Genomic DNA, 25,883 nt, shown 5'->3' with positions numbered 1-25,883 from the left:
TGCTAGCAGACAGCAGTTTAAACTAATAGCTTGAGCCAGTTGACCACTGCTGTGGCAACCAAAGCTAGAGGTACACAACTCAATTTTGCATTCACTCAGTTTTAATCGCAACTCTCAAAATTACTTAATTGCATATGAAAGCCAAGGATCTGAGGGGACAGAAAAGAACTGCAGTTGACCACACGTAACCAGGAGGCAGGAGAGAGGCTGTGGTCAGGGTCACTGGAGCTTTTGTAGTCCTGGCTACTCTCCCTATGTCCTCCTTATAAAGTGATCATATATCCTGTGCGGGTTCATTCCTGCCAATATACGCATTTGTGATTGTGAGGAAGGGTGCAAAGACAGTCACAGCTGAAGTCCTTTTACTGGCATAGATCCGGACTTCACCCAAATATTTATGTTGGTGCAGGTGAATACTATACTTAAAAAAAGCCTTGGACTCAACTCTTGGGGCCTGATTACGCCCGCCGCACCACCGCCAAAGTTGTGGTCAGAAATGCCTGCCAGATTAGAAGTTTCTCCCTGTCTGGCTGGGCTTTTTTGGGGGGTTTTCCCATAGCGGTGCCCTTGGAAATGGGCACCGCAGTGAGAACTGCCAAAAACAGTACTGGGGTGCATGCAGACAGGGGGCACATGTTGTGGCCCTCTACATGCATCCCGAAGCAGATGAGGCACAGGGGGCCCTGCAGGGCCCCCTTTGTTTCCTCTCCACCACAGTGTTCATGGAGGAGGAACCTCCATGACACCGCTGGCGAAGAGGAAACTCGTAATATGCTTGGTGGGACCGGTCCCACCAACCATATTGCGGCCTCCTGACTGCAGCAATGCCCACCAAGGAATGGCGATTCTCTGGCGGCTGTGGCGGGGCTATGTCGGCCCGACTTCCCTAATTATAATAGGGCGGTCGGTAGACCACCACCGCCGCACCCCCATGAGCCTGGCAGTCCGTGGTCCGCCAGACTTGTAATCGGGTCCATAATGACATGGAAACTAGTCCTGAGTATCTAAATCTATATCTAAATATATTAACTCACATGAAGTGATCCACATCCTCCTTTGCTACAGAACACCACCCTCAAGCCCCAGTTTCCAAAATTCACATTTTTTTCCCCATGCTTAAAGTGAAAACAACTGGCAATTATTTTGCACATCCAATAATTCCAGGCCCAGAGACATTTGTAATTGCGAGTGGCATAAACTCACCTGAATTTACTGCTCTGGGTGAAACTGCACCACTCGCAATAAAGGCCTTAAGAGCTGTGGCAAAGCTTGCCCTTTGGCCACCCATGGTGGTCCCTGCATTTACCGTGGCCGCATTGAAGAGGGGGGGAGCTGGTGAGTTTTCTCGGTTTGCCGCCCTGCGGCTAACGCATTGAGGGGGTGTTTGCGATAGCCACTCGAGACGGCAGGTAAGAGCAGGGGTAGACAGCCACCCCTAAAGCTTGTACCGCCACCCCCACCCACCCTTGCTAAGCCACTGCTTAAGAGGAAGCACTTTTTGGGTGCCACTACTACATAGAAGAAATCACATGCCACTCATCATCAGAAGGTCATGCAGTGCTTTCACATGGACAGCTGCAATATTTGTGCAGCTCCACATGTGCACTCTTTAGATGGTGTTGTAGCTCGCCAATAGTGAGTCACCTCTGCCTATCGGTAGGCCAAGATGGACCTAACCCATTTTGGTGACACAAGCTTGGCTCCTCTCCTCAGACTATCAATCAGTATCATATGGCCTACTGTATCACAGTCACCAGATAGGTCAAGCAGTAGTAACAGTGAGGTCTGCCTATCATCTGGCACATTTATTGACTACCTGTGACATGTCACCCAAATTTTCCTTCTCAGAATGAGCGTTGATACCCTCAGAGAACCGACATGCCTGCTAGCTCTAATAGACTTCAGTGTGGCATTCCACAACACAGAATGTCAATGCTTTTCAACATCCACCTGCAGCCTGCCTGAAGGTAATCAGAGTCCCTGGCCTCCACCAATACCAATGAAAACCAACTCCATTCCAACTGAGCCAACTTCCTTTACATTTGTGCCTGACAAAATGTAAAATCTCACCTCTCCAAGATGGCCCAAGCATGGCCAACAAACGGATAGCTCGAAAGAAACACAAGACCTACATAGGCCTCAGATTCTCAGCGGTGTCCTTTCAATTCCCAGGTCCATTTCAGGACCCTCTCACACAAATGCATGCATTAACCCCCAAAGAACCTCAGAATACAGCTAAAGTACCGGTGGCGACCAAAGCACAACCCAATCCCGAACCTCCAAAAGTAGGTAGAACTGCTTTACACCCCAAGGATCTTGGCTACGAATTAGGCTCCTTGTGACTGTTCGGGCAAAGACAAGTCACGTTGCTTTTAGGAAGAAACTAAATACATATTGTAATGCTATGCGCACCCTCTGCTCCAGGCAGGAAACACGCTGGATCTATCTGTGTCTCAGAGCTAAGCTACATAAGCTGTTTATTAATGTATTCACTCATGACTCATCCACAGATGCACTAACCGATGCTAACAGGACTACAGACATTCTCATTCACGGGTACCTATGATCTACAATACATTGAACCCGAATACATCATCAGTAGAATGCAGGCCGCACCGAGATTGTAGTGCTCTGTGTGAGTTTTCAGGTCAAATCTGCTAGGAGGGAGAAATACCGACAGCGCAGGGTTCAATATTTCCCTGGGATGAAATTCACATGGTACTTCATGTGCTCGGAATGAGGAATAACATCGAGACTTGGTATATGAGCACTAATTTGCGCATGATTTCGCCAGAGTAAATTGTACCTGTGTTTACAGGAAATCACTGTCTAGCTGAAGAGGGATTTCCTACCCTTGTAATGAGGGCCTATGTAGGGTAATAACTAAAGTGCAATCTCGGGGAGGGATCCTAGAATGTTCGAAACAACAGGCAAAAGAGCAACACACACTGTCATGTTTTGGCTTTGAAAGAAGGGGCTTATGAGGCGTGGCGCGTGGAACATTAAGGTGAAATGTGCTTTTATCACTGTACAACACTCTGATCTGACCCCATTCAGGATACCGTAATTTCACTATCGACACCATACATGACTATTCAGCATGTGACATAGGAAAGGTTCCACAGGGGCAACCAAAAGAATCAGAGCACGAAACATGAAAGACATGACTTATGGTGAGAGATTCAGAAATTTCAGAATGAATGAATGAAAGAATGAAAGGTATAAATCACTGACAGTGAGTCCAATCAGGCACCCCACTGGTACTGTGAGTCGGGCACAGATGCTATCCCAGGTAAACGTCAATGAGCAGAGAGAAGGCCGAGGCGTCGGTGACTTACAGAGGCTGAGGTGATCTCGGAGTCTGAGCATGCCATGTATAGGTTTATGTTTTGATACATAATGAGTTGGTTTTTGCGGGGTTTTGCCCGGTGGTTGCAGGCATCAGAGCGCTTTACATAGCACCAGTTGCATCACAGGAGGACATATTCATGTTTGGTAAGGCACGGGGAGATGACGTGATTTGCCCAGAATCACAGGATGTTGCGCGTCCTTGCCGAGACTCGAGCCCGGTTCCCCAGATTTGAGGGCGAACGCCATACCCACATTAGACCTCAAAAACAGAAGGTGGTTAGATACTCACAAACACATAATTTGGAGCTTAGAATGAAGTATGCATTAACATTTTGCTAGATGCAGAAGCTGATTTGCACCTGTTACCGATTCGTTGTTTTTATGAACACGCTACAGCGCCGAATCTAAATGGGGATTACCGAAACGAAACTTGCATCATCCCGATGAAAGGGGGCTGTGTATGATGTCACTTCGCAGGGTACCCCTATTATTTTGTATAAGATGAGGCCGCTGTTTGTGTCATTCATTTAGAAATGCTGTGCCCCAAACCCTGCTTTGTTGCATAACGATGTATTTTCAGAACATGTCATTTCAACTCCCAACGATAATAACTAATTTATTTTACACAAATACCCACGAATCCAACTGATATAAATGCAAATGCAATAGTCTAACATAAATGAAATAAGAAGATACGGATCGAATATTGAAAAGTGTAAATATGTAGAAATACTCACTGGAATTACAGGTTTGTAACACACAGTTGTGGCCTGAATAGAATTACACCAGACCCCACCTGCTGCCCGGAGTTCAAGATTTGGGTATCAGAATTGCAGTATTTTTTACACTTTATGTGATTACTAACATTATGAGATTCTGAAACAGTTGTCAGGAACATGGCAGAATGTTTCCCCTGCAGTGCCCAATAATAACCTCGTACCTTCTCTCTCTCTCGCTTCAGTACCTGGGCTGCATAGAAGTGCTTCAGTCTATGCGATCTCTGGACTTCAGCACGAGAACACACGTCACAAGGTAAGACATTCACCTGCAGACATTGTGATGGAGAAGGAGTGCATGCGGGATGTGAATAGATGAGAAATCTAATAGTAAACGACTTACCTGGTGCACAGGTTACATAGAAGATATTGTAGATATTAAAGGCATGCAAAGAAAGAATAATAAGCGCCGTTTAAAGGGATGGCATATTAGGATCGGATATCCAGCCCTATGGGATTTGAGCTGGCACCATGATCCTTAATGCCCCGGATGTGTAAAGATTGATTTGCTGTGTTACAGAGTATGGACCAGTCACTCCAGAGGCTTGGCGCAGCGCGGCGACAGAGACTATTCTCTGTTGATGGATTTGATGGAGGGCGGGGATCCCTCTCTCAGGTACGCATAGAGCTCAATGAGAAGAACACAAGTTGCGAAGGAGGCAACGTTTGAATCAATTCTACCCACTGACGTCCCATCCCATGGCTCTCTTGCTCACTAGTCTGTACAGAGAGACACCAACCCTATGTAAAGTAGGTCCTAGCATTACAAGCTGCCAGACCAGGTCTGAGGTGACCAGAAACACGTTCAACCTTCAGCTGCTTTCAGTCTCATCGGACACTACCAGAGGGCCAGCTTGAGTCCTTACGGCACATCAGGATACAGGACTCACATCAGGAAATTAAGAAACTCAGTGATAAGAACAGGAACATGTGATGCCCCTAAAGCTTGTCCTGCCACTGGGTCCACGTCAAAGCCTCCCCCGGCCAGCAGCCATGGCAGGATCTTCAGACCTGCCTGAAATAGCCTGGTAGCGAGAAGACCGTCACTCCGCTGTAGACGGGAAGGTATCCTTGTGCATTGCAATATTAATAATTGTTTAAAACAATAACATATATTTGCCAAAAATCAAATTGCTGTTCATAAACATGAGTCTGTATGCAAGATAAAAACGATGTGCACCGGTGCACTCTCTGGTCGAAGGAAAACAATGCTTGCACTAGCGCTAGACACTAAGATAGGACTGTAAACAAACACTTGTAAAATACCGTCCTAGCAAGAGTTCCAAACGGGATCGGAAGCAAAACAGCGCATAATTAGTCTTGGTCTGGAAATTATGATTTTGGTACAAATATGTCTACGTTTTCAAGGCTTTAAGTCTTCGTCAAGTTGTTTACCAGAACACCAAAGTAGATTTGCTTTGCCCCATATTGGAGCTTCAAAGCCCACAAGATGCAGTTGTCCATACTCTCCCTCGCCCAAAACAATAAGACTCTCTCCTTTGGTCCAGACTCCAGCTCTGAAGAGCGCCGCGAGCTGAGAGGCCACATTACTGTCATTGAGTGGACAGGGTTTGGTTTACGCGGAGGCATGTTAGTGCATGTCCTCAATTCACATTCAGAGGTAGCTGTTCAGAAATCCACAGGAAACAAAAGTACTTAAGAGACTATCATGTGTCAAGAGGTAATGAAATGCTTTCCAGACGGTATCACGTTGTCCTCTGATTTACTGGATTTGGGTAATGAGGTCTCCAGGGCGGATGCACTGCACATATGATCTCCCTATTCTTCTAATATTTCAGATTTCCCATTTCTTAATCATACTTAAACGCCCTTGTATTGACAGCTACGTTTCTTCTCTTAGTGTTGGTTTCATGGCACTAAGGGAAGCCATGGGTACCATGGTAGCATGTCATGTGCTAAGCGTGCAAGGGACCTTTAAAAATGATCAGTCTGCATCGAAGAGTGCATCAATGCCTTAGGAGCATCAATGCCGTAGGAGCGTCAATGCCGTAGCAGCATCAATGCCGTAGGAGCATCAATGCCGTAGGAGCATCAATGCCGTAGCAGCATCAATGCCGTAGGAGCATCAATGCCATAGCAGCATCAATGCCGTAGGAGCATCAATGCCGTAGGAGCATCAATGCCGTAGGAGCATCAATGCCGTAGCAGCATCAATGCCGTAGCAGCATCAATGCCGTAGCAGCATCAATGCCGTAGGAGCATCAATGCCATAGCAGCATCACTGCCGTAGGAGCATCAATGCCGTAGCAGCATCAATGCTGTAGCAGCATCAATGCCGTAGCAGCATCAAGGCCGTAGCAGCAGAAAGTGAAAGCAGGGGCTGGCTGGCTCAGTCTATGCTGCTTGGTCTTGCCACCCATGTTGTTGCTGTCAGCAGAGCAATAGTCTTCAACCCTCTTCCACCACTAACCTTTTCCCCGCTGCCATTTGTTCTTTCCCGTTATCATTTGGCCTTCCTCTTTGTGCTTGCATATAGAATTTGAATGTACAGGAAACACTTAATGATGTTACTAATGTTCACATTCACCGTACATGCATTAGTCACTGGCCGTGTTAGTCAAGTGTATATGCTCGAGGCGGTGGGGCGGAGAGGGGAGGGGCACTTTTCTGATTGTGCGCAGGGAGTTTGGCCTCTATGTTTGTCGTGTATTTTGTTCTGTCGAGGTGCAGATCGCTGTGTCAAGGATTCTGTTGGAGGTGGACCTCGCTATGAGATGATGAGAGCGTAGGTTATTTTACCCATGCCCATTCAGTGCTTGAACTGTCTCAGGAGGCGGGTGTAACTCAACATGGTTAATAGTGGACTTCAGTATAGCTGACAAATTTTTTTCATAGCTCCATGTGCTCTTGGTCTTTTGTGGTGTCGCGGTGGGAGCCAAACTTCAGGGAGTGACATGATAGCCTGGTCTCCATGTTGATTATATGCAGGGATTCTCTTCCAAAGAGGTCACCTAAAGAGGTAAGAGATTATTTAGGAGCCCCTGGGGTGTCTCTGGGAACATCACCTGTATGCATTGAAGAAGGTCAGTGTTAATGTCCATTCAGTTTCTCTCTCCACATTTGCATGTTCCTTTACCACAGGGACAGCACAATGGGAAGTTCCATAAGTGCAGTGATCTGCTGAGCACTCTTTTTAATGAGATCCCATGCTGCTGGGGCTCCTATTACTCGAGTGGCCTACCATACAGATCTGCCTTATATTATATTATATTATATTATATTATATTATATTATATTATATTATATTATATTATATTATATTATATTATATTATATTATATTATAGGCTCGTACTGCAGGACAAGCTTGCTGTAGCCGCCCTACCAAAAACAGTATCACACTGGGATTTGCCCTTGCTACTGTTATATCACACTGGAAGTTGTCTTCCATGCAATAGATGCTGCTCCTACTACAAAGACAGGGCACTAAGTGCCTTTTTATCCCTGATAATGCAGTGGAGACTACTTTTACTGCAGTGACATCACATTTTCAGACCACTGGCCTGTCTTCTGCTTCCTGAGCCACTCAATCAAAGCACTACCAAATCTACAGAATGCAAGGTCCAACTACATCAAGATTCCAGTCAACAGTGAATTTGACCTCTGGAATGACGGGGCCTCTCAGATAGCTTGAAAACAGCACCGCTGGCTGAAGGTGACGTGAACTAATATCATACAGTCCTTGAGCGGACTTACTTTGAAAACCATGCTTCACCACGGACTTCGAAAGCAGAGGTACTTTCCACAATGGGGCATCTGTTCAAGGCAGGTGACCCCTCCAATGACCATGTACAAACAATATATCTGAATAGGACACATGAAGCATGTTCACTGTGCAAAACTGGCCCTCAATGAGAAGAGAAAGGTAATTAGCAAACTTGATGCTTGCTGCACCATGGAGCCTATAATAACTAGTGAGTTGAGTTCTTCATTTGGAAAAGGCTTACCAAATCCAAATCCAAACAGCTTTATTCGACAGAAGTCATAAAAGCGATACAAAACAGCACAGGTACAAAATACACAAATAAGACAATCTAAAAATGTTACTATTTAAAATATTTACATATTTTTAAAAAAAGCATTTGGGATACACAAAAATCATTAAGGGTAACATCCAGAATCACTAACACTACTCGCTAGGTCTCTTAAATCTAATTACCCATGCCCACCCCAGAAATTTGGCCACGGCCACAACAATTACCGGGTCTGTGCAGGTACGAAGGAGTCTTAAAGCTTCTACACTCCGTCTTGTGCCCAATAGTTTACAAACGGGTCTCAACCATACACGCCTCGGGGCCGCGTAGGCAGGGCACGCAAAAAACATGTGTGCAAGGGTTTCTACCTGAGATTTACAGTAAAAACATAAGTTGCTACTTGTAGGCGTCCATCTAGCTGAGAAGGATTTTAAAGGCAACACTCCCACCCGCATCTGGAAAAATAGTTTCCTATCGAGCACTTTGGTGACAAGATCCCAAAAGTGTTCTAACCTTGGGGCTAGTTTAATACTCAAAAATTCGTCAGTTAGTGAGAGGGGTTTGGTTTCCTGGAATACCTTGGCATTTACCAACTCCCAATATTTTTCTTTCATGTGTGCTTTAGATGGAAAGGTAGCAGCCAAGGGGTTCTCCCAGAGATCGCTCATCCCTAGTGCCACAAGGGATTTTCTGGTCTCGTTAAGCCAAACAATCTTCCGGGAACCCACCAAAGACATTATATCCAGAAAACCCTCCGCATACTGGGCTAAATCCGGGGTGGTCCACAGGCGACGCCAATATAAAATAGGATGAAGCCTGGCTACATCGGCTATTGAATTCTTGCCTAGGTCATATCTTAAAGGAACAATGGGCGTGCTCTGGGGGAGGGAAGTAATACTACGCAAAAACCTGTTTTCCGAGATAATTAAAGGAGACAGGTTCTCGTAACCCCACAGTTCAGCACCATAAAGAGCCGAGCTCACCGCTTTTGCACTATACACCTGAAGCACAGGTCTAATAGGCTTCGAGGGGGACTTTTAAATTCACCAGCAAGAGCTCCAGCAATTTGCCTGTGTTTTAAGGTAGACATATCACGCTGTAGTTTCCACGAAAAATTGTTTTGGATGTTAACACTTAGGTAATTAAAAGCCTGTACTTGTTCAAGCGGATTTTTAAATAAAACAAAACTATTTTTAAAAGATTTATGTGGCCTGAATATCATAAGCTTGGTTTTTTTAATGTTCACCTCAAGGCCTCGGTCAACACAAAAGGTCTCGAAAATGTCCAATGAACGCTGAAGACCGCAAGGTGTTTTAGCAATTAAAAGCGTATCATCAGCGAACATTAGAATAGGGACCTTAGTGTTGCCAAGAATGGGTGCGTCTACGTGGGCTTTCAAAAGACGATCCACTATGTTGTTAATATAAAGAGAAAATAACATTGGGGCCATTGCACAGCCTTGCCTGACACCTCTTTGGACAGGGAAGTCCTCGGTCGTTAAACCCTGCCCTCCCCATCTTATTCTGGCGGAGTTATCCGCATGCAGCCTCTGGATCAAGGACAACAAGCCGCCGTGTAGCCCTAGATCTTTCAATGTCAACCAAAGTTTGGGACGGGGTACCAGATCAAAGGCGGCCCTAAGATCCACAAACACCGCATACAAGCTCCCCTTGCCCAGGACAACCGTCTTCCAATAGAGGAGTACGAAGCGGAATACTTGATCGATGGTACTGGTGTATTGGCGAAAACCTGCCTGAAAAGAAGATAAAATATTGTTTGACGCTATCCAGAAATGAACACGGTTAAGGATCAGCCTACCAGTGATCTTCTGGATAGCGTCAATCAAACTAATAGGCCGGTAATTCTCCGGGAGTGAGCGGTCCCCCTTTTTATACACCGGGATTATTTCCGCGGCTTTCCATGAACTAGGGATAGGGGCACCATGAGCCAGCGCGTTAGCAATCAGCTGGATATATCTCCCCCATCTAAGCTTGTCATACAGGAAGATATCTGCAGGTACACCGTCCGGGCCGGGTGCTTTTCCAGAAGCCACCCCCAACAATGCTAAATTCACCTCGGAACTGGTAAAATCGTCATCTGGTTTAAACAACTGACAGGACCCCAGACTTTCAGAAGGATCAATGGGTGCAGCATATTGGGGTTTAAAATACTCAACCCATTTCACTTGGGAAACATTATTTTGGGGGCCCTCTGGCTGACTACCGGAACCCCACTTTACAATACTCCAAAACAATTTACTATTATTTTGAAGGCTTGCTTCAAGGAGGCCCTCCCATTTTTTCCCATCCCAGAGGCGTTTAGCTCTAGCCACACAGTTCTTATAGATGGTTCTTCTGTGGCGAACCAGGGAGACATCCCCACCCTTCAGAGCATTCCCAAGTAGAAGTCTAGCTTCCCTGCATTCCTTATTGTACCAGGATGCTTGATGGATGGCACCTCTTGATCCTGGTCTACCTTTAATGAGGAAGTGGGACTTCAAGCTGGTAAATAAACTATCATGCGCAGATGTTACGTCCCATAAATTATCATTAGAGGCTAGAACTGACTCCATAATAATAATGGAACCACCCACCTCTTCTTGAATTTGGGCTAAAATAGCTGGGTTTCCCATAAGACCAGACCATTTCAAACGGCGCATATCATTGGAAGGCACCACCTCAGGGGGGCTCAACTCCCCATCCTTATCGGGGCCACTATCAGCCTTCCACCATCTATGCCATAAGCAGAGAGGGTTATGGTCACTCTCCAGAAGAGAAACAATTTTCATATCAACAAGGGAGTGCCATAATTTCATATCGGCCAAGATATAGTCAATTCTGCTCCTGGATACTCCATTGTTAAAAGTGCAGGCACCCTCGCGGTCACTAGGCATCCTACCATTCAACAATGGATTATCCAGGGGCAGATGAAATCAGGGCTACAATGGATAAGGGTGGACAGGCTGTCCTAATACTGCTGGACTTGTCGGCGGCTTTCGACACGGTCGATCATGTAACTTTGGTCGGCCGTGTCGAGGCCATCGGCATTAAACATAAAGCTAGGGACCTCATTGCATCATTCTTGGCGGATCGTAGCCAAGCGGTCAAGTTGGGCACTTTTACTTCACCCACCTTCAGCCTTCCCTGTGGAGTCCCTCAGGGTTCCTCGCTAAGTCCGACCCTTTTTAATATCTATGTTTCGGACTTAGCGAGGGTAACAAAGGAGCATAACATCAGTTTGACAACATACGCTGATGATACTCAGCTGGTGTTGTCTATTCACAAAGATGGACCCACGGTCGCAGCAAATTTCAAGAATGGTATGAGGGCCATTAGCAGTTGGATGGCTTCCAACTGCTTAAAACTCAACTCAGCTAAGACAGAAGTTATGCTGTTTGGAAATATTCAACCTGTGTGGTCCCCTTCATGGTGGCCTGAGGAATTAGGAACCCCACCACAACCTGTCAGTAAAGTTAGAAATCTGGGAGTGATATTCGACAACAAGCTCCTTTTCCATCATCATGCGAATTCGGCAGTGTCATCTTCCTTTAACATCTTAAGGAAAATAAAGAAACTTCTACCGTACCTTCCCATAGCTATGGGAAAAACACTCATATCCACACTGGTGTTTTCTCGCATCGATTACTGCAACTCCCTCTTCCTCAATGCTCAAAAAAAGGTTATCTCCAAACTGCAACTAATACAAAATGCCTCCGCCAGAATTCTACTGGGCATTCCCAAATACAGCTCTGTCTCTGGACATCTCGACCAACTGCACTGGCTTCCAGTCAGAAGCCGCACGAAGTTCAAGACCCTCTGTATTGTCTATAAGGCAATAAATAACACGGGACCTAGATTCCTGAGAAGTTCCTTTAAACCTTTGGCAACCCCCAGAACGTTGCGTTCCAACACGGCTCACATGCTTCAGATTCCCAGAACAAGAAAAGTGACCTGGGGAGACAGATGTTTCACCATAGCAGCGGCGAAATTGTGGAACTCCCTTCCCCTTAACATAAAGATTAGTCCATCTTTGATTGTCTTCAGAAAGCAGCTAAAGACTTGGCTGTTTTCCCAATGACATTCCTGTAGATCACTTTATCCACTGTTTCAATGTTTATTATCTGGTTAGTTAGCCTTTAGCTGCTAGCGCCGAGACACCTACGGGTAATTGCAGCGCTTTAAAAATTGCCAAAAATAAATAAATAAATAAATACCATTCAGAGCCCTCAAACCCCTATCCATACAGAGGGAATTAAGCTGAATGGCCACTTCCGGCCACCTTGATAAAGGGGATAACTCCAGAGATGGGATGCCCCAACCTAACTCTTCAATATCCTGCTTATCCCATTTATTTTCCAGAAGAGGTTCAAACGTTATATTAAAATCACCTGCTATGATAACAAAGGTGTCAACTGAATAAAGGTCCAGCAGGCTTAAAAGATCATCAATAACCGAGGATTTAGCACCCCTACAGCTTCTTATGTACACATTATAGATGTCGATTTTACCCATGGGTCCGAGCTCAAGTCTCAACAATTGAATATCACGATTACCCGTGCGGAGGAGCTTAGTGGTCAGGCACAGATGACTTCTTAACCAAATAGTAAGGCCCCCTGATGGCCGCCCATGGGAACCCTTGATTGCCGGAATATGGAAATTTAGGTAGCCCACACAAAAGCGTGGCTCTAAAAGCCATGTCTCCTGGAATAAGCAAATATCCATTGTGCTAATAAATGAAACCCAATCAGCAATAGCTAGCTTAGAGTTTAGACCAGCAATATTCCAGGAGCATAGGGAGCCACAAAACGAGGCATAGCCAACTGAATCAGAAATAATAGGTTGCGCGTCTGTTAAAAGACCACTAAGGGGTTGGACTAGCCCCTGGCTTAAATCTGTATCAGAAGTAGGATGGAAAATATTAGGGGCTATAAGAACGGGGTTCACAGAATAGGAATTGGGATCGATACAAAGGCCGGCCGTGCTAGACGCTTGGTCATTGGTCTCAGCCCGAGCACCTCTGATCCACTGGCCAGTATCCCCCTCGTCATAAAGTCAGTCAGTATTATCCAAGGAAGAACCAGCCACCCCCCTGGTGCTACAATGTCCCCTCTTGGACCCCCCTAGATCGTGCGGGGGGTAACTACGCAATTGGATGGTAGAACCTTCCGGCGGGCTGGATCTATACTCCATGAGTAGAAGGTTTTCAGCGAGATAAGTATTGTTGAGAGTTAATTCAATGCAATCCACGGGGACCCTAGGTGAAGAAAGTCTAGTGGCTCTGGAAATGTCTTCCCTGATGACTGAGCGGCAACCCTTAACATGTCTCAACCAATGAATCGCTTTGTTGGTCAATGACTCAGGAGACTCGGTGGCACTAAATGAGGTCAATTTGGGGACGTTGGTCATAAAAATTTTGGTGGAGCAATCCATGGAGATACCCTTAGGCTGGGCATTAGGTTGAATAGTATAAGCACCCCGGCCAGTCAAAGATCGCTGGTCAATTTTAACAGGGTCATTACCCACCCCCAGCCTCTTAATACAATCCATTCGAACGTGCAACGTACTACTACCATTAGCTGTCGGGCCACCTAAAGGTTGGTTCATTCCAGTCTTAGCAGCATTGCTATATGAGTTAATATCTTTATGACCAGAGTTGGGAAGGCCTAGACAAGCAACCTGAGAACCTAGTGGGTCTGCTGGAACAGGTAGAATAGAACTAAATGTAGAGTCAGGGGCAGAAGATGGAACAGCAAAACACAACCCAACTTTGGTAGTCAAAGACTCTACCACTGATTTCAATAAACTAATTTCATCCCTCAGCGACTTAACCATCTTAATGAGGTCGTGAACAATATTATTAGGTGACTCGGGAAAGTTACCAAAAAGGAAATTAGGAGAGCATGGCAAAGGTTCAGGTATGGCCACATTACTAACTTCCTGTTCGTACAGCAATGGGGAAAACCTATTATGACAAAGCACAGTAGGAACACAACCCCCAGAAGCAACTACAGGAGACAATAGAGAGTTATCCTCAACAACCAAGACCTCAGGAACAGTCGTTTTGTTGGCACCCTTTGGAACACCTAATGCGGGCTTAGAGCGAAACATTTCCGGCACAATAAGAACTGGTGTAGGATTTATATGCCCAAGGTCAGTAGAAGGAGGTGAGGAAACAACAACCCGGCTATCAGCCGCCAATAGCTGATCACACCCCAAAATTGCCTCGCACTCCCCCACCAGATCGTCAATACGCGAAAGTGTTCCTGTCGGGTCGGGCAATTTAGGAGCACGGCGAGACTTCTTAAGTTTTCGTACTTTGGGCAAGGAACCACATCCCCCTAGGCCCCCAGAGTTCTCAGCTAGCTTTCTCTTGCCCATTTCGACACACGACCTTTAAATTATAGAGTACAACAGGGCAGAGTCACTGTGCATGATGTTAAGTCACCTTGTAGCGCCGTACCGCTACTTACGGCATGGCGTATACGTCCAAGAGGGGTGGCCCAGCCCGGCCTCTTCTGGCCCCTGACGGCCACAGACGGCCCGCCCTTTGCCCGGGCTTGGCCCGGCGCGCCCCGCGCGTGTCCTCGCGGGACGAGCTAACGTCCGTTGGTTTAAGCGCCTCCAGGCGCGGGAAGCTCGTCAGCGGGAGCGTCACCAGGTGAGGGGATGCCGGGAAATGAAGTCCCGGCCGGCGGAGCCAAGCCCGGCCGGTCGCAGGATGGAAGGGCGAGGGAGAGGGAGACAGCAAGCGTGCTCAGCGGAGCACAAGCCCGGCCGCACACAGAAGCCCCCAACAGCAGCACACAAGGTCCTCGCCAACGTCCGTTGGTTTAAGCGCCTCCAGGCGCGGGAAGCTCGTCAGCGGGAGCGTCACCAGGTGAGGGGATGCTGGGAAATGAAGTCCCGGCCGGCGGAGCCAAGCCCGGCCGGTCGCAGGATGGAAGGGCGAGGGAGAGGGAGACAGCAAGCGTGCTCAGCGGAGCACAAGCCCGGCCGCACACAGAAGCCCCCAACAGCAGCACACAAGGTCCTCGCCAACGTCCGTTGGTTTAAGCGCCTCCAGGCACGGGAAGCTCGTCAGCGGGAGCGTCACAAGGTGAGGGGATGCTGGGAAATGAAGTCCCGGCCGGCGGAGCCAAGCCCGGCCGGTCGCAGGATGGAAGGGCGAGGGAGAGGGAGACGGCAAGCGTGCTCAGCGGAGCACAAGCCCGGCCGCACACAGAAGCCCCCAACAGCAGCACACAAGGTCGTCGCCAACGTCCGTTGGTTTAAGCGCCTCCAGGCACGGGAAGCTCGTCAGCGGGAGCGTCACCAGGTGAGGGGATGCTGGGAAATGAAGTCCCGGCCGGCGGAGCCAAGCCCGGCCGGTCGCAGGATGGAAGGGCGAGGGAGAGGGAGACAGCAAGCGTGCTCAGCGGAGCACAAGCCCGGCCGCACACAGAAGCCCCCAACAGCAGCACACAAGGTCCTCGCCAACGTCCGTTGGTTTAAGCGCCTCCAGGCGCGGGAAGCTCGTCAGCGGGAGCGTCACCAGGTGAAGGGATGCTGGGAAATGAAGTCCCGGCCGGCGGAGCCAAGCCCGGCCGGTCGCAGGATGGAAGGGCGAGGGAGAGGGAGACAGCAAGCGTGCTCAGCGGAGCACAAGCCCGGCCGCACACAGAAGCCCCCAACAGCAGCACACAAGGTCCTCGCCAACGTCCGTTGGTTTAAGCGCCTCCAGGCGCGGGAAGCTCGTCAGCGGGAGCGTCACCAGGTGAGGGGATGCTGGGAAATGAAGTCCCGGCCGGCGGAGCCAAGCCCGGCCGGTCGCAGGATGGAAGGGCGAGGGAGAGGGAGACAGCAAGCGTGCTCAGCGGAGCACAAGCCCGGCCGCACACAGAAGCCCCCAACAGCAGCACACAAGGTCCTCGCCAACGTCCGTTGGTTTAAGCGCCTCCAGGCGCGGGAAGCTCGTCAGCGGGAGCGTCACCAGGTGAGGGGATGCTGGGAAATGAAGTCCCGGCCGGCGGAGCCAAGCCCGGCCGGTCGCAGGATGGAAGGGCGAGGGAGAGGGAGACAGCAAGCGTGCTCAGCGGAGCACAAGCCCGGCCGCACACAGAAGCCCCCAACAGCAGCACACAAGGTCCTCGCCAACGTCCGTTGGTTTAAGCGCCTCCAGGCGCGGGAAGCTCGTCAGCGGGAGCGTCACCAGGTGAGGGGATGCTGGGAAATGAAGTCCCGGCCGGCGGAGCCAAGCCCGGCCGGTCGCAGGATGGAAGGGCGAGGGAGAGGGAGACAGCAAGCGTGCTCAGCAGAGCACAAGCCCGGCCGCACACAGAAGCCCCCAACAGCAGCACACAAGGTCCTCGCCAACGTCCGTTGGTTTAAGCGCCTCCAGGCGTGGGAAGCTCGTCAGCGGGAGCGTCACCAGGTGAGGGGATGCTGGGAAATGAAGTCCCGGCCGGCGGAGCCAAGCCCGGCCGGTCGCAGGATGGAAGGGCGAGGGAGAGGGAGACAGCAAGCGTGCTCAGCGGAGCACAAGCCCGGCCGCACACAGAAGCCCCCAACAGCAGCACACAAGGTCCTCGCCAACGTCCGTTGGTTTAAGCGCCTCCAGGCGCGGGAAGCTCGTCAGCGGGAGCGTCACCAGGTGAGGGGATGCTGGGAAATGAAGTCCCGGCCGGCGGAGCCAAGCCCGGCCGGTCGCAGGATGGAAGGGCGAGGGAGAGGGAGTCAGCAAGCGTGCTCAGCGGAGCACAAGCCCGGCCGCACACAGAAGCCCCCAACAGCAGCACACAAGGTCCTCGCCAACGTCCGTTGGTTTAAGCGCCTCCAGGCGCGGGAAGCTCGTCAGCGGGAGCGTCACCAGGTGAGGGGATGCTGGGAAATGAAGTCCCGGCCGGCGGAGCCAAGCCCGGCCGGTCGCAGGATGGAAGGGCGAGGGAGAGGGAGACAGCAAGCGTGCTCAGCGGAGCACAAGCCCAGCCGCACACAGAAGCCCCCAACAGCAGCACTAGTGATGCTAATAAAGCCATGGTTAGAGGAGCAAAAATACCCACCGTGCTTCACTGACCTACCATGATCAGGTGTGTACCACAACACTTTCAAGGGAATGTCTGTCTGCTATCAAATCAAAGAAGCTGCCAGACTCAAATTGGAAGAAATGGACAGGGATAGGAATGGCAGCGGTACATTAGATGATTGATGCCTTCATGATATCTACACCGCAGTGTTAGCCAACTGAGTGCAGAGAAATGGCAATCACGAACAGAATACAGCCACTTAGGTGGGAACACATGAGTTCAGAATGGAGCGCCTCTAAATTAGAAGAGCTCCATCCAGATAGAATCAGTGTGCATGGAAGAGGCGTACAAGACAACATGGTATTGAAAGTACACGCTAAAGTGGACCAAGAATAGCAGTAGAGGTGGAAACCCACTTGAAACAGACCAAAGTTCCTTACAAAAGTTCAGTTGACAAAGCAATTGTGTCCAAAGGACAGTCAGGCACTATTCCAGTTAGACTCAGTAATGTGTTAAAGGGAGAGGCATCAGTGATTGAATGGATTCTGTTCAGCTTTAGAATCCACTTTATAAGAACCCATTTATGGATTGCACATGTGTGATAGGCTGGCGTGGAATATGTTGTCCACTTGTGTGAGTGGGCACTCTGAAACAGTCCAGACAACCCTTATGGTGATTTAAGAGGTCATAGACAACCTTAGAAAGCTCTCTAAGTGGTAGCTGTGGAGAGCAGCCGTCAGGCTTAGTCCAGAAGGAGTGTAAAACGGCTTGTTTTTACCAGAATGCAATCTTATAAGTATAGATTAACTGAAAAAGAACCAGACAATATATCTATAAAATTTGAATTTAATATATAACACTCACTAATATGTACAAATATCTCCTATCCAGCGATATACACAATGCAGACAATACTTTGCATAAAAATCAAATAAATAGCTCAGAATATGCAGTGGACCCCAGGGTGGACCAGACCATAAACCAAGAAAGTGGTATAAGAACTATGACTTGTGTCAAGACAATGTCCAGAGGACCTAGAAGTGCTGGGAACCCAAGGAACCACCCAAGGTGAGTGACTGGGAGCCCCACGGGGATCCTGTGTAGTGTGGGAACACAACTGTGTTCTACGTACAAATCAACTTGTAAGTCACAGTTGCAATTTTAAAGATTAAGGACCCTTCCCTGTGGACCCTGAAGATAACCTGTGGAAGACAGAAGGTTAGAGAGCCACCCCACCTGTGGTTACCCTAGTTCCCACGTTACGTACACCAGGGAAGCCAGGTGCATAGGTGTGAAGTGGTGTCGGAAACCGCAGTGGAACTCAATGGAGGACTTCAGTAAAATGCCGCTGCTGGAGAAGGAGAAAGTGTCCGGTGGTATATGAAGGTGGATTCAAGTTGAAGAGTACCTGCAAGCAGACAGACAGAGTCTATGTCACTCAGGAGTGACTCAAAGACCTGAAAGACGAATGCCCACCGATGTCGGGAGTTGATGGAGAGTTGATGGTGACCATGACTCAGCAGCTGTGAGGACCAGGCGATGCGGAGGAAGACCAGGAGCCATGCACGAGCTGTCCCACGTCGGATGTCGAGAGTTGAGGGGTCGGTGTCCGTCGGGAGCACCAAAAAGCCTTGACAACTGCAAACAATGTAGAAATCGAAGAAGGTGCAGTGTTGGGACCAGCAAGGTCCAGGGGACTCACCACAAGCAGGGGAGTCAAGGCAGGCCCCGAGCAGTCAGGGGAGCCCTAAAGAAACAAAGGTGACCATCAACAGGACCCACAGGCCGGAGGCACTGGAGTCGTAAGAGGACCTCCAGCAACTTACCAAAAGATGCAGGTCACTATGAAAAGATGCGGTGTGAATGAAGATTCTGGTCACTGGAGATGCTTGAGGTTGGGGCTATTTGGAGCCCGAAGATCTTGGTGGAAGGAAGCCAACAAGCCTTTGCAATGGCAAGTTGACGCAGTGCACATGGGTTCGGTTCCTGCGGCTCCCACGAGGGATACTGGCCTCAAAGATGGTGAGAGGGCAGGGCAGGCCAGGCCTTGAGAGCTGTGGAGAACCACCACCTGGGTTGTTGAACCTTTCGAAGTCCGTAGGAACTCAGGATCAGCAGTCCGGTCAGCTTAATTGCGGTGCCTTCAGATGCAGGGAAGTGACTCCTTCACTTCGAGGGAAATTCCTTCAGGTGTCTGATGCCCATAGGCCTTGGAAGGTTCCTGTATGGTGCACAGGAACAGACGATGCAGCAGACTGAAAGGGGTACGATGTTGAGCCCAAACGAAGTCCAGCAAAGTCCAGAGTGCCCAGATGGTAGAAGTTGAAGGGGTGTCTGATTTGAATTGTGTCCCACGATGAATCCAGGGACCTACACCCAGGTAAGCCCTTAAGTACCCTAAAGAAAGGGTTGGAACGATTCAGGAGTCCCTCCTACTGGCATGTTTGGACAGGGGGGAGGTTACTCCCATGTCCTTTGTCCAGATTCGTGCCAGAGTGGAAGCCAATGGCTCCCAGAGCTTGTTTGAACTGGACTGTGCAAGGAGGCTCCAAAGGTGCCCCTCATGCAGACTGATTGGCGCTGGCAAGCGCACCTACCTGGCCCAAATACACTAAATCCTGTCTCGGAGGCGGTCACACCTCCCTGTGACAGGATACCTATTGTTCTGCCTACCCTTGCTCGAGCTTGGCTCAGCGGCTGGAGAGCAGAATCATATCTCTGGTTGACAGCAGCCATGTTGTGCTGTTCGGTTCTAGAAGACTGGTACCGGTAGCACTGAGAGTTTAACGGAGGGTTCTTCCAGTGCTTGGAATCATACCTCCCACACTGTTTATGGTGTGGGGGGTATGATTCTAACATGTTTGATAGCAAACATGATAGGATTCGTTGCAACCAATTTCGAGATGGTCATCCCCTAATTACGTAGTGCCCCTCTACATGGTATATGGCTGCTTCACTTACAACCCGGGAGCATGGACTCCGTAGGCTGTAGGGGTGTCCTGCTCATGCAGGGGCACCCTCACATTTAGAATCAAGCATCCTGCCTTCAGGATTGATAAGGCCTGCTATAGGGATGACTTATAGGTTTTATGTGCAGTGACCCTAGATATAGAAACCCTATATCTTTCGTAAGTGGTGCTAGCACCAGCTTACACAGGCTGCAACGGCAGTCCTGTAGTTGCATTTTGAATGGTCTCCCATGGGCGGCATATGCATGCTTCAGCCCATGGGGGACATCTGGAGTACCTATGCCCTGGGTACCATAGTACCATATACTAAGGACTGATAAGGGTACCCCAGTATCCAATCTGGGATGTACCTAAGTACTAACCACAACAATTTAAGGGAGAAAGCAGAGAGTCTGTTGTCCTGATTAGCAGGAGATCAGTCAATAACAGTTTAGCACCAGGCAAAAAGTGGGGGTAACCATAAAAGCAGACCCTACTTTCCTACAACATGAAAGTCTACCTGTGTAAGTCCACCAGTTGCTGTCAGGGCCATGTGACTCTTCTATGTGCTTCCCTTCATAAAAAGGTGCTAAACCAAAATAATATAGATGCCAGCTGGCTGTTGAAATGGCTTCAGAAAATGTCATACAGCCCATGAGTCATGGCTCAGCAAGGTATAACGCAAAATATATTCTGTTCTATTGTAAAGAGATCATTCCTCATGGGAGTAACAGGAAATGAAATTAACATTCAAACTGTACTTATGTATTTTAGGAGACCAGACCTAGGATGCCTCTGTATTTTTATGTGTCTATTAATTTTTTTAATCTGTGTGTTAATATTACTAAACACACAATGGCACAAATAGATTCCAAGCCAAAAAAGTTAGGATCCGCAGTGTCCCAATCAACCCTCCGGCCCTTACAACCTGCCCAGGCAATATTGTCCCAAAGTCCATAGACCCTCATGAACGTGAATCAAATTAAGATAGAGTTTCCATTTCTCCTCAGTTTTTGATAAATCCTGCATACATTCAAGCAATGATGTAGTCAGTGACAGATGAGTTAGCAATATTACAGCACGTTAGAACTGCTCTAAGGTGTGGAATCTTTACTTCTGTCTTACATGTTACTCTCTATGCTGGGCCACAAAGTTGTCTAGGTTGAATTTTAGCCAAGGAAAACTGCACTGAATGGAAAGTTCAAGCCCATACCTTAAGGAAGGTACAATCTTGGCCTCTTTTCTTTGATTCACACTCAGTTACCCCTTCCCCATTTCACCACAGGCCTGGTTCCCGCTAAATACGCATGCACTTTTACCTACATCTGCCAGTGTGACTGAGATTCATTCAAGCAATCCACACATCACCTTATTCCTCAGTGTGATGCCCTAAGTGCCACAGGTATGCCCAGACGAGGACCATGTACTCACTACGGCCAGAATTCAAGCTGCCCCCAGCTGGCGAGGCCCAAGTATGCGGAAGCCAGTTTGAAGGGCACCTGTCCGCGTTCAAGATGGCACCTGTCTGGTCATTTAGTTCTGGTTTGTCCCTTTTGGAGTAGGAGCAAAGCTGATTTGCATATGTCTAGTTCCTGTCGAAGGTGGCATAGTGGGGCATAAACAATGCACTGGAGTGCGGAACAGAAAAACTACCAGTACTGAGATTAATTTAAACAATTCACCCATCACTTTTTTGTTTTCTTCAGTGCGACTTCCACTTCAGTGCAATAAGTCTCTTATCCTTACCCAGTGAAATTAATTTTGCACTTCTTTTCTCCTTGTAAACCAGGATCATTCCTCTCAAACAAACTTAGAAAAACATCCCTTTCTGCAATCCCAATTCTTCTTCCAAGAACTACATAACCTGCCACAAGGAGACGTCAGCTGCAGAAGTGGCCCTCCTCGTACAAGAAATCAGCTTCCCTTGTTTCACATCTTATTCATCTGAAATCGATTCCCCTCTCTTGGAGGCTATGTGTGTCCCCTGCAGCAGTTTGAATTATAACAACCTGAAGCATGCATTGCATGGCACTTTGTTATTATACACCTTAGATCACTCTCTATCTTCCAGCTGCTATTCCAAGGCCACTTCTCATCTTCTTTTTAGGTCTCGCCTGGCGAACGCAGCGCGAAAGCGCTATCGCCAGCGAGATCTCTTGTTGCTGGCTTGCCTTGGAAGTGGGACTGGAGATGGGCATGCGCAGGGCGATTGGCGATTGAAGGCTGTGAACGCGCACGTACAGCCACGCAGCGTGCACATCTCCTGTCCCCTTTCGCCTTCAGCAGCCTCATGCACTTTCACGTTCCATTCCCCCTGTCGACTCCACGGAGACAGCTTATTTGCATTGAATCCAGTATACAGACCGATCACAGTAGCAGACACTCAACCTGCTAAACCCTCATTGGGATTGGAACCTCGGACCTGCAACTGACCAATGTTTCCGCGGCATGCGCCCATTATTGCAGCCTTCCCTCCATCTTTTATACAACATATGCTTTGATACTTCGGTATTGTCTTAGAACTTCAAGAAAGTAATTACTTTTCACCCCAATGTCACCTTCAACCCTTATCAAGCCTCTACTCCACCTGGCTTGTCCCAATGAGAGCCTACTACCCCCACCCCCTCACCACCCCCCAAAAAAAAATCAATGTGACCCACAGCATCCTCCACGACTGCGCCGCTGCTATTGCTATGTATGGACGGCGCCCGCCATAGGTACCGGACCCAGAAGGGGAGGGGAGGGGGGACTATGTTCAACTAATTCAGGAAAAGCCTTATATCACAGCACATTTTACGGCCCACGTCCTCTTCTGTAAACTACTAGCATCGTGGTTAATTACGGGGTCTCCGCAGTAGAACTGTAGAGACCCATGACTGACTGCCAAATACACATTCTAATTAAGAAACAGAAGCCGATTTTACCTTCTCTGTGGCTCAACACAAGCACCAGCGCGAGCGACGACTCCTTGAATAAAACCTCAGAGCTGGAACTCGGTGCCTGGTCACGTGACTGGCCGGGCATGAGACCACTCAGAGTCAGAAACAAGGAAGTGCGCCCTGACGATTTTGCACATAGCGGAGACCGCGTATTGGAAAATCCCAGAAACAAAAGTAACTGGAACAAGCATTTGCAATGCAATAGGTCTTGCTTTTACGCAAGTTTGAGCTATTGACATTGTAAATGACAATGCCTTATATTTTTGTTTTCGTTTTTAAAACATAAATAAAAGGCATTGTCATTTACAATGCCAATAGGTTAAACTCGCGTAAATGCGAAACCTATTGCATTGCAAATGCTTGTTACTTTTATCTTGTGAGGCATCTGAGGCCATTACAATGCAATTATCACATCTTTCCAGCTTTCATCTGGTTTTGAAGTCCTAATTTTATGAGAACCTTCCATAAATTTAAATACACTTGGAACGTTTGTGGGTCTTTAACATATAATAATATATAATCTACATACAAGCATATAACATGGGGACTTCCTACAACCAGCCCCAATCTATCCATACGAACCTTTCTCAGCAACCTACTTGATCTTGCTATTATCAGGACAGACACCATCGGGGAATCAGGACTTCTCTGTCTAGTACCATGCTGCATAGGCAAGTTGGACTTAACACATGCTGTGTAATCTGTGTATTGCCACTCCATTCATCTCCTAAAACAGCGATGTATTCTCTATCCCTTAAGAGCCAATACCACATAACATCATCTACAGAAGCAAAGTCCTTCACTCCATCTATATTATATAACTTCATGGATTCTCTGACTTCTTACCTCCTTCAGTACCAGTAACACACTGATTATATTAGAACTGGTCTGTCAGCCCAGAATAAACTTCTCTTGATATTGTACCAGTAAATCAGGCATTACAAAGAATTGAAAAGAGCCCTACTAACACTTTGTTGCCACCCACCCCTTCAGTGAAAGTGCTCTTTATGCACCATGGTCTGGGGTATCCTTTGCAGGCATCGGCTATAATAGCTACCTACGTGGATGTGGGTAACCGGCCAAACTTCAGCTCCTCATTACGTACCTCAATCAAATAAGGATCAAGGAGTCAGTAAATATATTGAAATACATAACATATAACTCAACCAGGAGGCCATTTGCACCAGAGTTTTTACCTTTAGCCAATTTTGTCAACAGCGCAACTGACATAGTCTGATATCTAGTTCTATTATTGAGGCTTCGTTGATATGATCTGGTGTTCGTTGTTGAAAGGAACCATCTTCCAGATACTCTTCTACTTGCTCCTGGCCGACTCCAGATGACTGGATATAGAATGACTGGATAGAAACAAGAGCACGCTTTTAATCTCCACTTGACTGTTCCAGACCAATCCATCCTGGAATTAGATTTGGATTTCTCTCCACTCCTCTCCTCTCCTTTGACGCAGTCTCTGGCAACTTTCTTTCTGCCCTACCACCTTCTCAATGTTGCCTTTTGATGTGAGACTCATAATTCTGTTTGTTCTTCTCCCAGATACCTGTACTGCGAGTGCATCACTGATTATACATATTTCCGATATTCCAACTTCACCTGCAATGTAATTGAGCCTGTGGACCACAGACATGCTCACCACTGTTTTGAGAATATGCATATCCCTCAGGCAGTAACCTTCAAGGGTTTGCAATCCTGGTTTTGTGGTTACTGACGTATCATTATTCTTTAACCTGATATCTCCTCTTTCAAAGACCCATCAAATTTGGGATCAAGCAATGAATAGGTGTGGACGTGAAGCCTCCAATTGACCACACTCAGTCTGGGGGCCACCCAACACATCGTAGCCATCAGCGAAGAGTGATCCAAGATTGGTTTCCGTATATAATCTGAGGTTTTATCAATGGAGGCAACACTGTGTCAGTAACAAAACCAAACTCTAACCTAGAGTAAGTGTGGTGAACCTCTGAATGGTAGGAGTACCCCTCCTCATTCATATATTGAGACCTCCATGCTTCTTCGATGGGCAACAATGAGCAATGTCTTAGACAGTGTCAATGTGGTTTACGGGACCAATCACAAATGAAATCCCCCGGGAAGACGATTTTGCTGTCTAAGATCTTAAGGAGCATGGTGGTCATGTGTAGGCAAAAAGCACATGCACACACTTTTCTGTCCTTTAATGTCCCACTTTAGGTAACATAGCTCTTCATTTAACAGAATAATGTCTACCAGTTTTAAACAAGACTGGGATTTTGACTCTAAATTAGAACCCCACTGCATCTAAGTAGAAGACCAAAAAGTGTATTTTGTCTTTCCCATTAATTCTGCATCTTAACTAGTGCACCTCCTGAGCCAAGTACAATCTGCCGATTCCAACGCTACTCACAACAACAATTCCTGTGATATTCCATGGAGTGAGTAGAACGTAAGATATGCTACTCATGCTCGCCACAGATCATATAATTTATCTACCCCCTTTTGGGCTTGTGGCCACATGCCATAGTATGCTCAAATACGTAACCCACTTCCAACGTTCTCCCTCTTGCTGCAACACCATGTCTGAATGCTATTCACTCCTTACCCCGTGTGCCAACCTCTAACTACCGATGTAATATCAAAGGGCCCCTTCACTCCTTGCACAGTATGCCCCCCAATAACCAAATGATACTGGACACAACAAACATGCTGTATGTTCTATTCAGTCCAACATTCCCTTTTAATGAAATAAGGTTTTGTGGCCATCATAATCCCACAAAGTTGTAGGTGGTGGTTGCAGCTGGGGACCACCGTCACTCATTCTTGAAAATCAGCACTTACTTTTCCTCATCTGAGAAGGAAGGGAGGACAACACGCTCTCTC

General features: G+C 47.8%; 1 protein-coding gene across 1 annotated transcript in view; it reads left to right on the top strand.

Moving 5' to 3' along the window:
* Positions 1 to 25,883, top strand: part of SHC4 (SHC adaptor protein 4) — a 316,130-nt gene that overhangs the window by 132,712 nt on the left and 157,535 nt on the right. The window contains exon 2 of the mRNA XM_085644213.1: positions 4,313 to 4,383. Coding sequence (XP_085500339.1) covers positions 4,313 to 4,383 — 71 coding nt within the window. The remainder of the gene's footprint in view (positions 1 to 4,312; positions 4,384 to 25,883) is intronic.

Source organism: Triturus cristatus, chromosome 3_1 (assembly GCF_964204655.1).
Source record: "Triturus cristatus chromosome 3_1, aTriCri1.1, whole genome shotgun sequence".
Taxonomy (NCBI): Eukaryota; Metazoa; Chordata; class Amphibia; order Caudata; family Salamandridae; genus Triturus; species Triturus cristatus.
This window is presented reverse-complemented; position numbering and strand designations above follow the sequence as displayed.